At 44.9% G+C, this 18,395-nt stretch overlaps 1 protein-coding gene across 2 annotated transcripts in view; it reads left to right on the plus strand.

Moving 5' to 3' along the window:
- GAK (cyclin G associated kinase) overlaps positions 1 to 18,395 on the plus strand; it is a 2,484,892-nt gene that overhangs the window by 1,784,279 nt on the left and 682,218 nt on the right. For both annotated transcript variants that reach the window (XM_044060934.1, XM_044060933.1), the window contains exons 14-15: positions 1,479 to 1,601; positions 1,693 to 1,826. In XM_044060934.1, coding sequence (XP_043916869.1) covers positions 1,479 to 1,601; positions 1,693 to 1,826 — 257 coding nt within the window. The remainder of the gene's footprint in view (positions 1 to 1,478; positions 1,602 to 1,692; positions 1,827 to 18,395) is intronic.

The following is an 18,395-nucleotide window of genomic DNA, read 5'->3' on the forward strand; positions in this document are numbered from 1 at the left end:
ATGGCAACTTTCTCAGTATTTTTATCCAGGTTTTTTATGGGTGATATCTTATGAGGCTGCAGTGTGGGGTAATCCTTATACCTTTATTACTCATTACAAATTAGATCTGCTCTTGATTGGAAGAGTAGCCTTTGGCTCAACAGTGCTCAGGAATATCCTTTCTTAGAGTTCTTCCAGGATTCAGGTAGCTGGGGACTCTGTCCCACTTGTTGAGGAATGAATGAAAATTGACATAATCAGATAAAGAAATTATATACTCACCATAATGTTCCATCTGTGTTGTCCATTTTCATTCTTCCTCAACCACCCTCCTTCCAACCCTCTTCCATTTAGTTTGTGACTTCTGGAAGAACGAGAAGATAAGGGTACCAGTGTTCTTGTCTTTGAACTCCAGGTATTGTTTTCTCATCCTAATATTGTTTTGAATGTGCTCTGAAGCTGTAAAGCCAACAAACAATTTTTTGCTTATTGTAATCGACTAGAGCATTATGAGTAAGGGAGGAGCTTGAGAGTTTCCAGTACCCACGAGCTGTAAAAAGTAGCAGAGTCAGATCCAAGGGTTGGAGCTGATCCCAATTTTTGAGGAAGAATGAAAGTGGACAACACAGATGTAACATTACTGTGAATGCGTAACTTCTTTTTTCTGTCCAGGATGTCAAGGACACTGGAACTGTGGCTATAACACATGCTTTTACTGTTAATGCTGTTCAGATTTGGCCTCTAGAGCTAGGTCAGGCTTTGCTAGGGCAGTCCTTAATGGAGTGTTTTCTTAGGTATATCCCCCCTGCCATGTTCTGTATGAGGACTTGCTGCTCAGTAGGCTTGCAGTGTTTAAAACCCTTATAAATTGTAGTCGCTGTAAGATAGTTTTCATTATGTAGGTACATACCATTTTAGATTGTCATGGACTAAAATCAGGAGTGTCTAATCTTTCTCCACCCCCTTTGGATGGTGTTTATACTTTTTGCTTCTGATAACGGCAGTACTGCTTTCACTTTGAACTGAACAAGATTGCCAGTGACTAAGTGGGTGGTTCACTCTTCCATTTTGTGGAAAGTAGTCACCTAACAGAAGAGAATCAGTACTTGATGACAAGAAGTGCCTGGAAACCAATGTGTGCGCTGTCTGCTTGGAAGAGTGTGGTGATGTTGACCCTTCTATATATGGTAAAAAAAAAACAGGACATATGGTTTGTACTTACAGAACAAATACATTATGATGATTACTTCACAAAGCTGTACCTAATTCTAGATATGGTACGTTTCTTACCTGGCTGGTAGATTTGGAGTTGAGGAGAACCAGCAGCCTTTAGATATGACTTCCTGATTTTATTATTTCACCTTTAAAAAGTATTGAAACATTTATGAGAATCTTTGATACCAGTAACTTTCCACCAAGGTAATATATTTTATCAGACATAAGTAAAAATCCATATTTTGAGAATGTGTTTATTTAGCTCTCTTTTAAACTCTGTTTAGGTATCTGAATGTGGCTGGCAAGCAAGACGTGCACCTAATCTTCAGAACCTTTATAGCATCTGTAAAAATATGCATCTGTGGTTAAAGCAGGACCAGAAAAACATTTGTGTTGTACACTGTCTTGTAAGTATTCAGTCTCTTAGCACTGCAGCATGAACAAACTGTAGTATAATTTGCTTTTTCCTTAAGCATAAATTAAAAATCCTTTCTTTAGGATGGTCGAGCTGCATCTGCTGTTGTTGTCTGTTCGTTCCTCTGTTTTTGTCGATTGTTTACCACAGCTGAAGCTGCTGTTTACATGTTTAGCATGAAACGATGTCCACCTGGCATATGGCCTTCACATAAAAGGTATGTTTCTATTTTTTCCACTGTAAAATAGGTGCAGAGTAGTAAGAAACAAAAAAAAAAGATGTTTATGTATGTTTCATTTCATTTTTCTATAATATTTAGCAGATTCACTTTGAAAAATGTTAGACCTTTGGCATGTAAGAAAAGTAAAAAGTGTATTTTTTTAATTGGTCAGTTGTCTATTAGGTGCCTTTATAGAACATAATGATGAAATATTTTCTGCAGTCATTGCTAATGCTACTGTTTTTGTGTGTTGTGTCCATGTCAGTTTTACTGAAAAACTATATTCTGAAAGTCATAATACTTAATATACAATATTGAAATGTCAAAATATTGAGATCAAAATAATTCTCTGTGTGTAGAGAGCTGGACCCTCCCCCAATAACAATGTTAACACTATTTTTCTGAGTTTCACTATCAGAGATGTGATATTGATTGTTGAATGTCTTTGTACTGGCATGGTGTACATATGGCATTAGTAGATGTTTGACATTTCAGTATTTTGCATTCAGTATTATGACTTTTAGTATGCCATTGTCCATAGCTGCATACTAGGCTAACAATCACTTGGGCCTGTTTAAGCCTAGCCATGCATGTAAATCTTTGGCAAGTTCTGGTAGCCTTTATAAGTGTATGCAGGAGTCTGGGATATGAAACTTTTACAAGCAAGGTCCTCCGAGATCAACCATTTAGAGGCTGCCTTTGTCCATTAGCAACATAAGTGCCAAAGCATGGATGAATTTCCTATTCCCCATCCAGTTGTCCAAGTTGCATTTGAATTGGGTTAGAGAGTAACTCTGCCTCACATGGATGGTACAGCCTATTTCAGAGAAGGGGTAGTGTCTGGGATACATACCTGTCTCTCCAGCAGGTCCTGTTTATATCACAGGTAAGATTTAAATCTTTGTTGCGGGTAACTCTGGTGGTGGTTGTTTTGCTGATATGCAGGAGGTCCATCACAGTTGGGTCTGACAATGCCTTTTTGTCGGGCATGGGTCTCCCCATAGCCTGTAGAAAACAGAATACAGGGATATGGCTTTGAGGCAGTCTGCATAGGGCCTGCTACTTATCCTGTGTTTTTATTGAGGAACTTCTCTGGATTTTCTAGTTGGATGTGCCTGGTTAGGTACATACCAAAGGGGACATTGTACTCTGTGATCTCTCTGATGAATGCCTAATGCAGTGGGACATTGACCTCCTCGGACCTAGATGCCATACCTTTGTTTATAAGTTGCACAATGAGGAATGATTTCCTCACTACTATAGATGCTTGATTGTCAGAGGCTAAATTACTGTTTGTCCCCAGGTTCCTGACTACAGGGTCAACTGTTAGGGGTGCGTTGTCAGTATGATAGTTACCAGGGGTGGCTGACTTCCCAAACTATACTACTTTGCATTTAGTTTTAGTTCTTGGCTCTGACACTAGTTGTTTGTCAATGTCAGCCTTTCTTACAGAACATTAATGTTGGTGGGATATTTTGACTGTTCCTAATTTGCAATTGTGTGCAAATTTGTTTAACCAGAGGACCTTGACATTGACTTCAGACAAAGTGGAGCTGTCACAGGACCAATCACTGAGCAGACTGTGCTGGTGACTGGCCTCTTTATAGAGACGGACTTCCCATTTCTAACTGCCAGGGTCCTGTATGTGAGCCAGCTGGCTATCCAAGGGGTGACATTAGGGTTTATACCTAAACTCTTGAGTTTGTCAAAAATGCCAAAGTTTTGCTAGGTCATGATAGGCATTGTGGACCATTTTGCACCTCTCCATTGCTTTGGTGACGTTTCTAAGAAGTCTACCAAGTTGAGTAGGCATGACTTCTCCCTCCTTCAGGAAACCAAACTGGGTTGGTTCCAGTGTCTGGAGGGTTTTTATATCATTATTAATAGTTTCCATGATAATTTCCTTCATTGCTTTGCATGTGAGACTAGTGAAACTTGTGGGGTCTGTAGTGTCTGGGCTGTGTAAATGGCCCAATCTGAAGTAGGGACTTCATTTGTCAGCAACCTGTGGGTCTTGGATCCGATATCGGATCCGAGCCGGCAACTTGTTTCATAGCTAATGGATCCGAGCTCCTAACTCCTCCCCTCACCCATAATCCCCTGCAACCCTCCATGACCCCAGATCTAGTTTGCCGCGCTTGTGTGTAGCTGGGTTTTCAGAGCTCTTAGCGACTTATTCAGATAAGTGTATTTTCTATCTTCCTTTCTGTCTTTAAATTTAAAACAGTGTGTAAGTGTTAGGTTCCCTTTATTTTTTTGTACTTTTTACATAGTTTTTCCCTCCCCTCGCTGGTCGTTAGTGAGTGTATGTGTGTTTGTGTTTTTTGGGGGCCTGTGTGCTTGTGTAGTACTTTCTTTTTCTTCCTCAGTATGGCAGAGGCCCCAAAAGCCATTTTTTCTAAATGTACCGAGTGTGGCCATAAGCTCTCCCCGGCTGATGGCCACACTCGGTGCGTTCGGTGCCTTGGGGTTGAACACCTCTCCTCAGGCTGTACCATTTGTGCAGCATTCAACCCCAGGGCACTGAAAGAGTAGAGGTCGAAGCTGGTCCTGGCGGGAATTTTGCCCGCGGACTCGGCTTTGGCCCCCCGCTCCTCCCGTGGCACTGCCACAGCCTGTGGTGATAGCCACTCCTGCCCCCCTTCCTTCGGCCGGGACTCAAACTCCCGCTAAAGCGCCGGAGGACAGAAGCCAGGAGGGAGAAGCACCACAAGCGGCAGGCCGAGGCCTCTGCTTCCACTTCGGCCCTGCCAGCTAAGCAGGCTTCTCCCTCCGCAGCTTCTAGGTCTCCTCCTTCTCGGCTCCGATCTCCTTGTTTCTCCCCAGGACCCGAGGAGGAGGAGGCCCGATCTCAATCGAGGTCATCGAGGTGACATTCCAGGCCTGCAGTTGGATGACGGTTGCTGTTCTCCATTCATGAGGCACAAAGCCTGTTTAGAGGCTATGGTTATATTGTAATTCCAGAAGGCCTGATGGGTCACATTTTATGACATTTAGAAGGCAGCCGAGGATATTGTTGTGGCCCATAGATGCAATTTTCTTGGCCTTCGAAAGATCATTGAGGAGCTGTTCCCTAGTGATAGTAGGTGGAGTTATATTTGATGGTATTTCCTGAGGGGAGGCTGAGAGCGGAGAGAGAGATTAAGTTAGAGCTGAATTTATTTGCAAGTAGGCTTGCTTTATCTTCTGGCTCAGTATAGGTTGCACTATTAACCGTGAGCTCTGCACATAACTGTGGTAATGCCTTTGTGGTTGTCCTTGACCTGGGAGGTGAAATTTACCTCAGATTTGGCTTTGGTAGACTTAAGTTGTCCTCTGAGTTTTGTTTAATTTGATGATGAAAGTGCTTTTATCCTGATAGGTGCTATACCTTTTTATTTTTTCCATTATTGTCTTCCTTCTGTTATGTAGCCTATTGATCTAATTCCACCAAGGGTGGCTTTTTTTTTCGTTCTGTACTTATTCCTGGTAGGTACAGTTGCCTCTATGCAGCTGTCCACATGCTTATATGGGGTTTCTGTGAACAGTTCCATGTAGTCAGCAGTGTTATCAGGGTTTAATGTGGCTTGAACTTTTGCCAGGTTATCACTTAATAGTAGGAAGTTAGCCTTAGAGTAGTTCCTAAATATTCCAGGTTTAGCTAGGGGTCTGGGTTTTATTTTTACTTCAGAGGAGACTGTTTTGTGATCTGACCTCATCAGAGAGGACATTACATTTGGGGGTGTACAGTGCTGTCCCATATTGATATTGCATGCCCTTAAGATGACACCAGAAACTAAGCCAATCATCTTGTGTTCATATCGTGGCATCATCTTTGGAGAATGTAGAATGCTGCTCAGTGCTGGGGTCATACCAGCATGGGGCGCATATTCCAAGAGCTCCATGATAGCTCTCTTAATATAGACTAGGGAGGTACATCTCAGGTCATTTACACCCACATGGACTATGACTGAGTCCTACTAGTACTTGTGGTCTAGTGACCTGAGTGCGTGTGTAATATGGCAGATGTTTTTCGTGTTTCACTGTTGCAGTTATTACATTTGGGTAATCCGCTGGCAGGTTGCCCTCAGTCGGCCTGACTTCCAAAGTCTTGGGTCCTGCGTCGGTTGCTGTCTCTTCCTCTATGACGTCAGGTCGTCAGGGGTATAAAACATGCAGCCGACACCATTTTCTTTAGTCTTTCTTGCCGAGCGGTGCCCGAAACAGAAGCATTTCGCAAGTGCCAGTCAGCTGACTACTGAAATATTCGAGTTTGAGTTTCAGAACTGAAGTCTTCACTAAAGCGAAGTACCCCATTGGGGAAACTTTTTTTCTTGCTCCATACCGATGTCAGAAAAAATTAATAATTGTATTACTAGTGGGAAGCAAATACCTCATAGGGATTTCCATTTATACTGTATTCCTTGCCTAGGCCCTGATCACAACGTGCCCGGCTGTCGGTTTTGTGCTAGATTTAACCAACGCACTATTAAGCGCCGGTATATTTTTGCCTCAGTGTATTTTGGAAACAGATTTAACTACCAAGAAATGTTGTCGGATAGCAATCCGACTACCAGAGTACATAAAAAAACGCAAAGAAAAGGACAGAGAAAGGCATTTGAGATCCAAAACCGATGACGAAGCTTCTCCTAAGACAGTCGCCGGTTCGCCGGTACTCAGTGAGGCACTTTCGCAGCCCCTGATACCCGCTACTTTCGAATCGCAGGCCTCTACCGATACCCATGTGGAGTCTGGCATGCCTCAAGATACTCGAGGTATTGGACCGATGGATGCATCTCCCTTGGATGGGTCCAGAGTCGCTGAGTAGGCACCGGCTTTTGAGGCTGTATTCAGACCTCAACATTTGTATATCAAACCGACGACAGCTGCAAAACCAAAGACAAAAACAACTTCTAAACCTAAAAAACTGATGCATGAGCCACGTGCACAGGCCTCAATGCCTAAAAAAACAGATGAACAAAATGGCTGAAGACCTTATTACCTTGATCAGGGGTACCCATCCCCCTCCAGATAAGATGCCTAGGCAAGACACTGATTATGAATCTTCAGATCGTGTTTCTATTTCGTCTGATTCCTCTTCTGATCAGGAATTATCTATACCTCCCTATGAGGATTCTGATACAGAGGAGTCTATACCATCTGCATCTCCTCCTGAGGATTATTCATTTGGAGAAACGTTGCATACTTTGAGAGAGCATTTTCACTGGGAGAGTCAAGATTTCTCAGATTCAAAAAAGAGTCTCAGGGATTTCCTTCTCCCTCAGCACAGGCCTTTAGTCATTCGCCCAGTTTTAGACATTGTGGATTAGTGTTTTCAGAGTCAAGCTTGACCCCTGACTCCTTACCTCCGGCTCCCAGTAAGCCTGACATATCACAAAGGTCCCTGACTCACATAAATTTTTATTTAGAAACCCTGCTGCTGATCCTGATTTCTCAGGGTCCAAAGGGAGTTAAGGCCTCAACAGCAAAAAATCCTACCCCCTCTGACAGAGATTCAAGGGCACTGGACAGATGGGGAAAAAAGGTTTATACATCTGCAACCTTGGCAATCAGGGCCTTAAACTGTCAATTTCATATGCTTAAGTATCAACAACATGTTATGGGATTGCTGAAACAGAAAATGATGATGATTTCTGAATGTGCAGAAAATAAAGAATTGCAGGAATTATTGCATGCAGCTGAACAGGTTGGAAAGCATACTTTGCAATGTGGTTTTGACACGTTAGAGTCCTCCTACAGGGCCGTAGTTATTGGATCTGTGATTAGAAGCCATGCCTGGTTAAAGGAACCAAATTTTGACTGATCATGAAAGCTAAATTGTTAGATGCACCTTTACAGCATGATACTCTGGTATTAAGGCAGAAGAGGTTTTAAAGAAAATGGAAGACAAAGCTAAGTCTATGCAAACTGTTAGACTTCTTACAAGTGCAGCCACCTAGATTCAGTAGACACTGGCCTACAAAACGTTGGTCTTTTCCTGTGTCAGACAGTGCTCAAAGGGGCAAATCCAGACACCCTAAGGGTTCCAGATACCAGGCACAAGATTCATACAGGTCAAAGCAATGGGGCGCCCCTACTTCCAAATCTGGAGGAGATAAAGCGCAAACCTGCAGAAAACAGTCCCAATGACTTCCCTCTGCCTACTCCAAGCACTTAACTTTTGGCAGTACCCTTAGGGGAAATATTTGCACTTTTTGCTCAAAATTGGCAGTTGGTAATCCAGGACAAGTGGGTACTAAACATAGTATCACAGGGATACAGATTCCATTTCCACACTCTGCCAATGGCAAAACGGTTGGCCAGATCTGCCAAAAAAATCAATGGGCAGAGGCACAGAAACAGGTTACGTCCTTCATGGATATGGGGGCCATTCAGCCAGTACCAGAACAGAAAAAAAAGCAAGGTTTTTACTCAAGACTGCTCTTGGTACCCAGAAAGGACAAGGCCTGGCGGCCAATACTGGTTTTATCAATTTTGAACACATACCTGGACATTCCAAAATTCAAAATGCTGACTTTGTAGCAGCTTCTGCCCATGCTGGGCAAGAATGCTTGTCTGGTGACATTAGACCTAAAAGAGGCATACCTGCATGTCCCAATAAGACAACCGTGCAGAAGATACCTCAAGATTCAAGGCTGGCTTAATGCATTACCAATTCTCTGCACTGCCGTTTGACTTATGTACTGCGCCCAGGGTCTTTACAAAGTGCCTGGCACCAGTAATTGCATTTTGCTGACAAAGAAGTATACAAATATATTCTTACTTGGACGACTGTCTCATTCAAGCAGAGAACAAGGACATTCTTCTTCAACATCTGGCGTTTGTGAAAAGGCTTCTAACATGCCTAAGGATACACAATAAACGAAAAGAAATCACAACTGGTACCCTCTCAAAAAATAACATTCCTGGGTGCAAACTTGAATACAACTGCCCAGATGGCTTACCTCACGCCTGCCCAGATGGCTTACCTCACGCCAGACAAGCAAATTCAACTGACTACTTGCTTCAAACTGATGGCAACAAAAACCCAGTTATCTGCAAGGCAAATTCTGCAGGCTTTGGGCTTCATGACATCCTGCATCCTACTGATTCCATATGCAAGACTGCATATGAGGAAACTTCAATGGTACCTAAAAAGTTTATGGAGTCAGCATTCTCACAGTCTGGAAACAATGATTCCTCTCAATCCCTGCCTACAACAGGAGTTTCTATGGTGGGCAAAGGCATGCCACCAAAACATGGAATGGGCCTTTACTCTACCCCTGCCAGCCAAACCTTAACAGATGCATCAGAATATGCTTGGGGGCCCACATGGCAGGAAAATGCATTCAGGGCATATGGACGCCAAAACAAATGCATCTACATATCAACCAGAAAGAGATGCTAGCTGTTCAAAATGTCCTAATAGCCTTCAAGGACCAACTTCATCCACGACAACTACTTATAAAGACTGACAACACCACTGTCATGTGGTATATAAACAAACAAGGGGGCACACACTCATACCCCCTTTGCAGATTAGCCATGGCACTGTGGGGCACTGCTTTGACCTACCAAATACATTTTCAAGCTCAATTCCTGCCAGGAAAGCAAAATACTCTGGCAGACGATTTAAGCAGAAACCTTATGGATCCTCACGAGTGGAAACTAAATTCACAAGTCTCCAGCTTGATAACAGAGAAATGGGGGAGCCCAGACATAGATCTATTTGCCTGTCCTCAAAATTATCAATTGAAAACATTCTGCACAAGGACTTATCACAGACAAGCATGGAAAGTGGACGCCCTGTCCTTCAGTTGGAAAAACCTATCAGTTTACACCTTTCCTCCTCTGCCTCTTCTTCTCAAGGTCCTCCTAAAAGTCAGACGAGAAAGCAAAGATGATGCTAATTGCCCCGGACTGGCCCCGCCAATACTGGTACCCAGTCCTAAGGAACTTGTCTCAATACCCAGCTTGGACCTTACCTCAAAGACCTCAACTACTGTCCCAGCAAAACAATCAGATCCTGCACAATCAACTCCAGACACTGAACCTGACAGCATGGTTGATCATGTAGTTATTCAAACAACACCTCTCAGTAAAGCTGTGATGGATGTCATTTTGGAAGCCAGAAGGCCTAGTACTAGAGAATCTTATGCTGATAAATGGAAGAGATATTCTGTGCTTGGAATCAAGCACAAGGAACTGATACAGCAGAACCAAATATTCCTCAGATATTACAATACTTAACTGAGATGCTTGACAAAGGCCTGTCTTTCTCATCAATTAAAATCCATGCCTCTGCCATTTCGGCTCATTACAATACAGAGCCACCAGTCTTTTCTCATCCTTTACTAAAGCAGTATCTTAGATGAGCCAAAAATTTAAGGCCTCCTAGAAGATCACTATTACCTGCATGGGACCTCAGTTATGCGTTGGAAAAGCTCACCATGCCTCCATTTGTACCGGCTGCTACTGCTAAGTTCTTATCATAGAAAACAGCTCTGCTACTAGCAATTACTTGAGCAAGAAGAGTTTTAGAGCTACAGGCCCTCATGGCTGTAGAGCCTTTTATCATATTTCACCCAGACAGGGTGTCTCTGAGGACAAATCCTACATTTATGCCTAAGGTGGTTTCCAGTGTGGCACTTAACCAAACAGTTCATCTGCCAACCTTTTATCCAAATCCACAGAACAAGGGGGAGAGAATTCTGTATTCCTTGGACGTACACAGACAACTAAGATTCTACTTGAGCAGGACTAAAGCTCTAAGAAAAACTGAGCATTTACTAGTGACATATGCTGCAGGATCAGAAGGAAAGGCTGTTTCAAAGCAGACAATTTCAAAGTGGATAAGCCACTGCATCCATTTCTGCTACTTACACCATGGTAAACCTGTGCCCAAGGGCATTAGGTCTCATTCCACCAGAGCTGCAGCTACTTCAGCAGCCTTTCTCAAGAGGAGTACCAACCAAAGACATTCTAGAGGCTGCTACTTGGAGTTCTGTTCATACCTTTACAAAGCGTTATCATTTGCCTCTCTACTCTCAAGTCCAGGGCAGGCTTTGCCACTGCAGTTCTGCAGGGCGTTATAGCCGCACCTAATGCTGTTTAGCTCCAGCCTCCCAACCATAGCTTTGGGATTCTACCCAAATGTAATGACTGCAGCAGTGAAACACGAAGAACATAGTACAGTTGTGTACACTTACCATAAATTTAGATGTTGGAGTGTATTCACTGTTGCAGTCCAGGTTACCCTCCCGCCATCCCCCTGTCATTCTGGAGTTTATCTTTCCTTCTCTGTCTTCTACAACCTATGTGGTGTATTTGCTTGTAGATGAAGGTAAAGTTTATATTGGTGTGTGTGTGTGTGTGTGTGTGTGTGTGTGTGTGTGTGTGTGTGTGTGTGTGTGTGTGTGTGTGTGTATATATATATATATATATATATATATATATATATAATTTTTTTTTTTGCTATCTTTTTGGGGGCACCTGACATCTGGGGCAAGAAAAACTAAAGAAAATGGTGTCGGCTGCATGTTTTTTACCCCTGACCCATTGTTGTAGAGGATTTTCCTTTGAGCCCTTCGGGAGGGTATCATTTGATGTTAAGTTGTCTATCTCGCCTTCATTCTTGCTGTTTGGGATCAGAGGCGATCCTCTGCTCTGACTCTGCCATTTTCAATAGCTCAAGAGCTGTTTACTGGCTCGAGGCTACCCCTTATCCCATAATGCCTAGCGATAGCTACCCAGATCTTGTTTGCCGCTTCAGCTGCGAGGGTGTCGTTTTTCTGGCTCAGGCTTGTATATTTAACTTTTTGTGTAAACTTTCCTTAGAACTTAAATTTTCTAGTATCCTTTCTGTTTAGAGTTAGTTATACATGTTGCAGTTATATTTTCTATAATGTGTCTACCTTTTTTGACAGAACTCGTTTAAGTTAGAGAGTTTTCCACCCCTCCCCAATCCCTAGGTTAGCTGTTTAACTTAGAGGCTCTCTTACTTTTTTTTTTCCCTTATTGTAAAAAAAAAAATATATATATATATATATATATATATACATATAAAAAATATTTAATTATATTATATCTTAGATTTCCTTCATAGTTACAGATAGTACTGGTGTGTTTTGTCTAGTGTAGTACTTTTTTTTGTCTGTTTTTACTTACTTAGTCTTCCCTTTTTTTGGTACAGTCAGGTATAAGGAAGCTAAGGTTTCTGGATTCGAGAAGTGTGACTCATGCTGTCAGAAAATGTCTCTGACGGATGGGCACACTAGTTGCGTCTACTGTTTGGACGCTGTTCACCTGCAGGACTCTTGTTCTATTTGCCATGCTTTTAGTCCAAGAGTCCTGCAGGAGCGCAAGTACAAACTGATTCTTAGGGGTCTGTTAAAACCCCAGGATTCACCGGCAAAGAGTTCACAGCCAGTGAAATCCCCAAAATCCACTAAGCCATCGGCTCCACCCTTGGAGCCGACTCCTGTGCAGGATTTACCTTCTAAGTCAGTTCTGGCTGGCACCAACAAGACAACCTCCCGGTCAGCTCCACTGGATGCTTCGGAGCCGTCGTGGAGCCACAAAAGTCTGAGGTCCCCTTTCTTAGAGTCGGTGCATTCGGCTCCTTGGTCTCCATTACTTCAAAGTGAGCGTAGCCACCGATCCTCTCACTCCTCTCGATCCTCTAGGCTGTCTGATCATGATCTGGAGAGAGTAGTCATTAGATTGCTAAAGTCGCAGGCATTAGCTAAATTATTGTCCAGCCCTCCTCAACAGGTATCGGCTCCGTCCACTTCACTTGATGTTCCTCCTCCGACTCCAATGAGTTCAGAGCCGGAGTTTGTTGGGGTTCGAGTAGTGGAACCGTCAGCTTCCGATAACCATATCCCCTTCGGTTCCTACATCGGCTCCGATTACCTCGATGATACCTTACACTGAGGGATCTGGATGCTGAGGCTCCCTCATCGGCTACGAGGGGGCGAGTGGAATCGGACCCTTGTCCAACCCCGTTCTCCCTCTTGGAGAATCGGCGCAGGTGAGCTCGGCTCCAACATCGGCCTCGGAGCCGTCCCCCTCGGCGCGGAGAAAGATTCCTATTTCTTCGGAACCGGAGCTTTCTCTGCCTCGAGGCAGGGACGCCTTTGAGGTCATGCAGAGTGTGCTGTCCCCAGAGTCAGCTCCACTACCGGCCCCACCAGCACTGTCCCCCATAGTTCCTGTACCAACCTCTGCTCCTCCTCCAGACCCCAAGTGTGGGGAACCAATGCTCCAGGACACCCCGTCGGGTGTTTCCTCCTCTTCCGAGGCCTCCCCTGATCACTCAGAGGAGCCCCCTCGGAAGAGGAAGCACATTGACTCCCCTGAGTCTGTCACTTCTGATACTGACTTAGATGAATCGGAAGGGTCCCCGAGATCCCCCTCTGAAGATGTTTTTCTCCGACATCCTGGAGATGCTTCTGCAGAGGGGGAACTGGAATCCCCTAGCCCCTACCGAGGATGTTTGTATTCCTAGATGCTTTCGGTTCCCAACCTTCCACCTCCTGGGTTTTTCTGCCTTTCGACCCACTTATGTCCGTAGTGGCTCGCAAGGCTTGGTCAGCTCCGGACACAGTGGAACCAAGTCCGAGGAGACCTAGTAAATTTATTACAGCCCCCCAGGATAAGCAATTCCTTTCTAAGGGTGTGCCCGCTGATGCCATGGTGGTAGCAGCAGCCACCAAAAAAGAGCTAGCAGAGACCTCTTCATCTGTTCATCCCCCTAACAAGGAGTCTAGGACGATGGACAGGTACAGAAAGTGAATGTTTGCTTCAGCGACCTTCTCCATGAGGTCACTGAACTTATCCATGTCATTTTACTCTACTTCAAAGGGATCTCCTTAAAGAGCTTGGAGATACCCTTCAAGATCCTACAGCTGAGGGAGCACAAGCTAGTGACGCTTAATTCTGTAGTTAACTCCTTCATGAGGCTCATTTCCTATGTAGCCAGTGGAGCAAGTAGAGCCGCGGGCACGGGTGTAGCCCTTAGGAGGCATGGGTGGATGCGGCTGTGTCACTTTGCCGAACCCTTTCGAGGGTCCTTCACCAATACCCCTTTTGATGGCTCCTTTCTCTTTGGGCCACAGGTGAAAGACACGTTGACTAGGTGTGAGCAAGAAGGCAAGACTCTCTCTGCCGTGGGAGTCCGTTTTTCCGCTCCCTGTAGACCTTACCCCAAGGGTCAGAAGAGTGGGAAAATGTGGTTCCGTAAATCTCAGGGAGCCTTGCCTGACGCACGTAATGATTTTTCCTCCAGAGGCAGAGGGGGAAACAATAATAATAGACGCCGCCCTCGTGGCAGAGGTGGTCCGCAGAACCAGGGCAACAGAGAATCTTTCTCTGATAAACCCTTCCAGCATCCCTGAAGGGTTGCCCGGCTGCTCACCTTTGGAGGCATTTGGGGGAAGACTTTCACTGTACCCAAAAGCCTTTCTAATTTTAACAAAAGACAGATGGGTACAGTCCATTATATCCGGAGGTTACAAAATTCCCTTCCAGTCCCTTACAGTCAAAGAAAATCCTTCCAGATGTGCCACCCAATCTGAAGGAGCAAGCAGTAATAGAAGTTTCAAAACTGTTAGAAAAAAGAGCCATCCAGGAAGACAACACAGACCAGCACAGATCCGGAACTTACTCAAGGTTATTTTTGGTACCAAAAAAGACAGGGGACTGGAGACCGATGCTGGATCTCAGCAGACTAAACAAGTCTGTACAAAGAACAAAGTTTCAGATGGTCATGCTACAGTCCATTCTACCCTTTCTGGGTCAGGACAATTGGATGTGCTTGATAGATCTTCAGGACGCGTACTACCATATCAAGATGGACAGACGCTCCAGGAGATTTCTTCACTTTCTGGTGGGGGCCAGTCATTACCAGTTCAGAGCTCTGCCCTTTGATCTCACCACAGCCCCCAGGGTGTTCACCAAGTGTATGGCAGTGGTCACAGCTCACCTGAGACGTCAAGGATTCCAGGTGTTTCCATATCTAGATGACTGGCTCCTCACTGCTACCACCAGGCATCAACTCCTACAAACGTGGGATTATACAATCGCATCCTGCACCCAGCTAGGTATTACAATAAATTTAGAAAAATCTGCCTTGTTGCCCTGTCAATCTATCACTTACATAGGAGCAGACTTAAACACAAGGGATATGTTCGCAAGGTTACCACTAGAAGACTGTCCACAATTCGCCAACAAGTGCAAATTCTAATGAGAGCAAAAGGATCCAAGTCAGGTATGTCCTTCAAACTCTGGGCTCCATGGCAGCTGCCATTCTTCTAATCCCACTAATGCGCTTCCACATGAGAATTCTTCAGTGGCTTCTTTTCACACAGTGGTCCTTCCAAGAGCTACCCATGTCTCACATGATCCTTATCACGGAGGCATGCAAAAGACTCCTTTCTTGGTGGATGGTCTCCCCATTGGTTACTCAGGGAAGACCTTTCATACAACCCCCTCCGGTAGCTACAGTGATGACAGATGCCTCCCTGATAGGGTGGGGGGGGCATTATCTGGGCAGGGCAGTCCAAGGCACTTGGCAACCTCACAAGTACCATCTGCATATAAATGTCCTAGAAATGAGAGCCATGCTCCTAGCGTTGCAAGCTCTTCAAGACTCTCTTCCTTCCGGGACCATTGCAATTCAGACAAGACAACATGTCAGTGGTGTGGTACATCAACAAGAAGGGTGGAACCAGATCCTACCCCCTGTGTTGAGAAGCACTCAGACTTTGGCAGTGGGCGATTTCTTCCCAAAGTTTTCTGATTGCGACGCACATCCCTGGGAGAACCAGCGTCATAGCGGACAGGCTCAGCAGAGCTATCCTCATACCTCACAAGTGGTCTCTGAATCAGGAAGTTGTGGATCTTATTTTCCGCAAATGGGGACAGCCTTGCTGCAATTTTTTTGCCACCCCCTTCAACAGCAAATGCAGCAACTACTTCTCCCGCTTCCAGGTCACATACCCAGAGACGCTCTAGTCCACAATTGGCCTCAGGGACTTTTTTGCTTTTCCTCCATTTTCCCCGATACTGAAACTCATACAGAAAGCAAAATCATTGGGTTGCAAAATGATCCTCATTGCCCCCTACTGGCCTCGACAGATATGGTTCCCGTTCCTGCACCATTACCTTCTCGATCAACCCTGGACTGTGGACCCAATTCTAGATCTCCTGATTCATCAATCAGGCAGGTTGCATCAATCCCTCCAAACTCTCCAGCTCACAGCTTGGTTATTCCACTTCCAACCTTAGCCAGGCTTCCCAGCATTCCCCCAGCAGTACATGAGGTTATCATCTCCTCTCACAAGTCTACAACGAGAAAAACTTATGCTAGCAAATGGAAACATTTTTCTTGTTGGGCGGAGTCTAGGAATGTGGATCCCTTCTCAGCCCCACTCCACAAAATTCTGGAATTCCTGGCGCAACTGTTTCCCTCCGGGGCCACTTCCGCTACGATTAGGGTACAGTTAGCCGCCATTTCTAATTTTCATATTGGTTGGTCAAATTCTAACATTATGTCTCATAAGCTCTGTAAAGCTTTTTTGAGAGGAGCATCTCTTCTTAGACCTCCAGTGAGAGATCCTCCTCCCCCTTGGGACCTTAATTTAGTCCTAACTTCTTTAATTCTGCCCCCTTTTGAACCAGCAGCTTCCTGCTCCATCAAGGTTCTATCTTGGGAGAGAAACTTTCTGGTAGCTATCACTTCAGCTAGGCATGTCTCAGAACTCCAGGCACTATGTGTTCGTTCTCCCTAGCTGGTGTTTCACAAGGACAGAGTTGCTCTGAGGACTAATCCTTCGTTTCTTCCTAAAGTCTGCTCAGAAAATAATTGAAACCAATCTATAGATCTCCGTGTTCTTCCCAAATCATAGCAACAAAGCAGAGTAACAAACTTCAGTTGGATATTCATAGACAGTAGCGTTTTTACCTGCACAGAACTAAAGAAATAAGAAAGTCAGACCAATTATTCCTTTCTTATGCCTTAAACAAACAAGGTCTCCCAGTTTCCAAGGTGACCTTATCCAGATGGTTGTCCCACACTATTACTTTTATTTATCAGTTAAGGAACAGAGTTTTACCAATTAAACCGAAAGGTCATTCTACTAGGGCGTTAGCCACCTCCGTAGCCTTTTAGTCTAGGTTGCCCATGGCTTCCATCTGTGCAGCTGCCACATGGGAAAACCCTTATACCTTTATCTCTCATTACAAGGTGGATATGGTCTCCCGGAGCAGAGCTGACTTTGGTTCCACTGTTCTGAAGAGTCTGTTCCACTGAGCCACCCAGGGTGTTAGGTGCTAGTGATGCTGTCCAAAAAAGCAAGAATGAAGGCGAGATAGACAACTTAACATTAAGAAGTTATGTACCTACCATAACATTCCATGTTAGTTGTCTTTATCTCACCTTCTTTCTTGCGTCCCTCCCTCCATCCCCCGTTCTAGTGGATTGAGAGTAGTTCCTTTTTTCACTGGTTGGGTATTCTTTTATTGTTATTCTTCTGGCCAGGTCTTCCTAAACTATTCTAGATATTAGAATGCTGGGAACAACCAGTTTTTTGACAACTGTTTTTTCTCTTATGTCTGGTTTTGCTATTACAAACGAGATCTGGGTAGCTATCGCTAGGCATTATGGGATAAGGGGTAGCCTCGAGCCAGTAAACAGCTCTCGAGCTATTGAAGATGGCCGAGTCTGATCCGAGAATCGGCTCCGATCCCAAACAGCAAGAAAGGCGGCGAGATGAAGACAACTAACATGGAACGTTATGGTAGGTACATAACTTCTTATTTACCCCCTCCACACAAGGCCTGTTCTCCAGATCATAAGAGAAGATCCTCGGGGTCCCGACACGGGCCTCTAGCTAGGTACTCCATTTCCTCCTGATCCTCCAGGAGCATCCTACCTTCAGACATGGACAGGATGATGCTGTCCTTTTTGAAGGCTCAAATTCATTTGAGGCTTTTGGCATCCCTGGCCCACAGGCTTAGGGAGCCTTCTACCCCTCCCTGTCTACCTTCTCGTCCGACCTTGCACGGATTGGACTCTGGGGAGCTGGTGCACTCTTTGGAGCGATGGGGATTTCTCGGACTCCCTTTGTCCTTACCCCAACAAGGTCTATGGCCAGTTTTGTTCCCATTCCCCGGGACAGGCAGGACCACCAGTCCAGTTTGTCGCCCTGCAGTCTGTGGGAGGTGGGTTGGGTCTGAGCTTCTTGGACCATTCTCTGCCCCTTGATGCTTCAGCACTTGATAGTTGCAGACTGGCACTGAATGGAGGGTTGGGGGTTCTGACGGGGTCTGCTCCCTCCTCTGTTGTGCTATCAGCGGGAGAGGGGGCCTCGTCCAATCCCTTTGCATTCTGGGTAGTGGAATGTACCCTCTCTTCTGTCAGAGTAGTCTCTCTGACTCATCGTGCTCCTTCCCAGCCCCAGAATTTGAGTGGACCTTCTCATACTGCTTCCGTTTGGTCTAGCCTCAAGGGGGGGATTTCCACCATAGGGGTCCCTTCTTCTTAGTAGTCTTTCCCTGAGCCTCCTGTAGAGGCAGTGCCTCGGA

Source organism: Protopterus annectens, chromosome 2.part0, assembly GCF_019279795.1.
Source record: "Protopterus annectens isolate FY-2018-M chromosome 2.part0, PAN1.0, whole genome shotgun sequence".
NCBI lineage: Eukaryota > Metazoa > Chordata > Ceratodontiformes > Protopteridae > Protopterus > Protopterus annectens.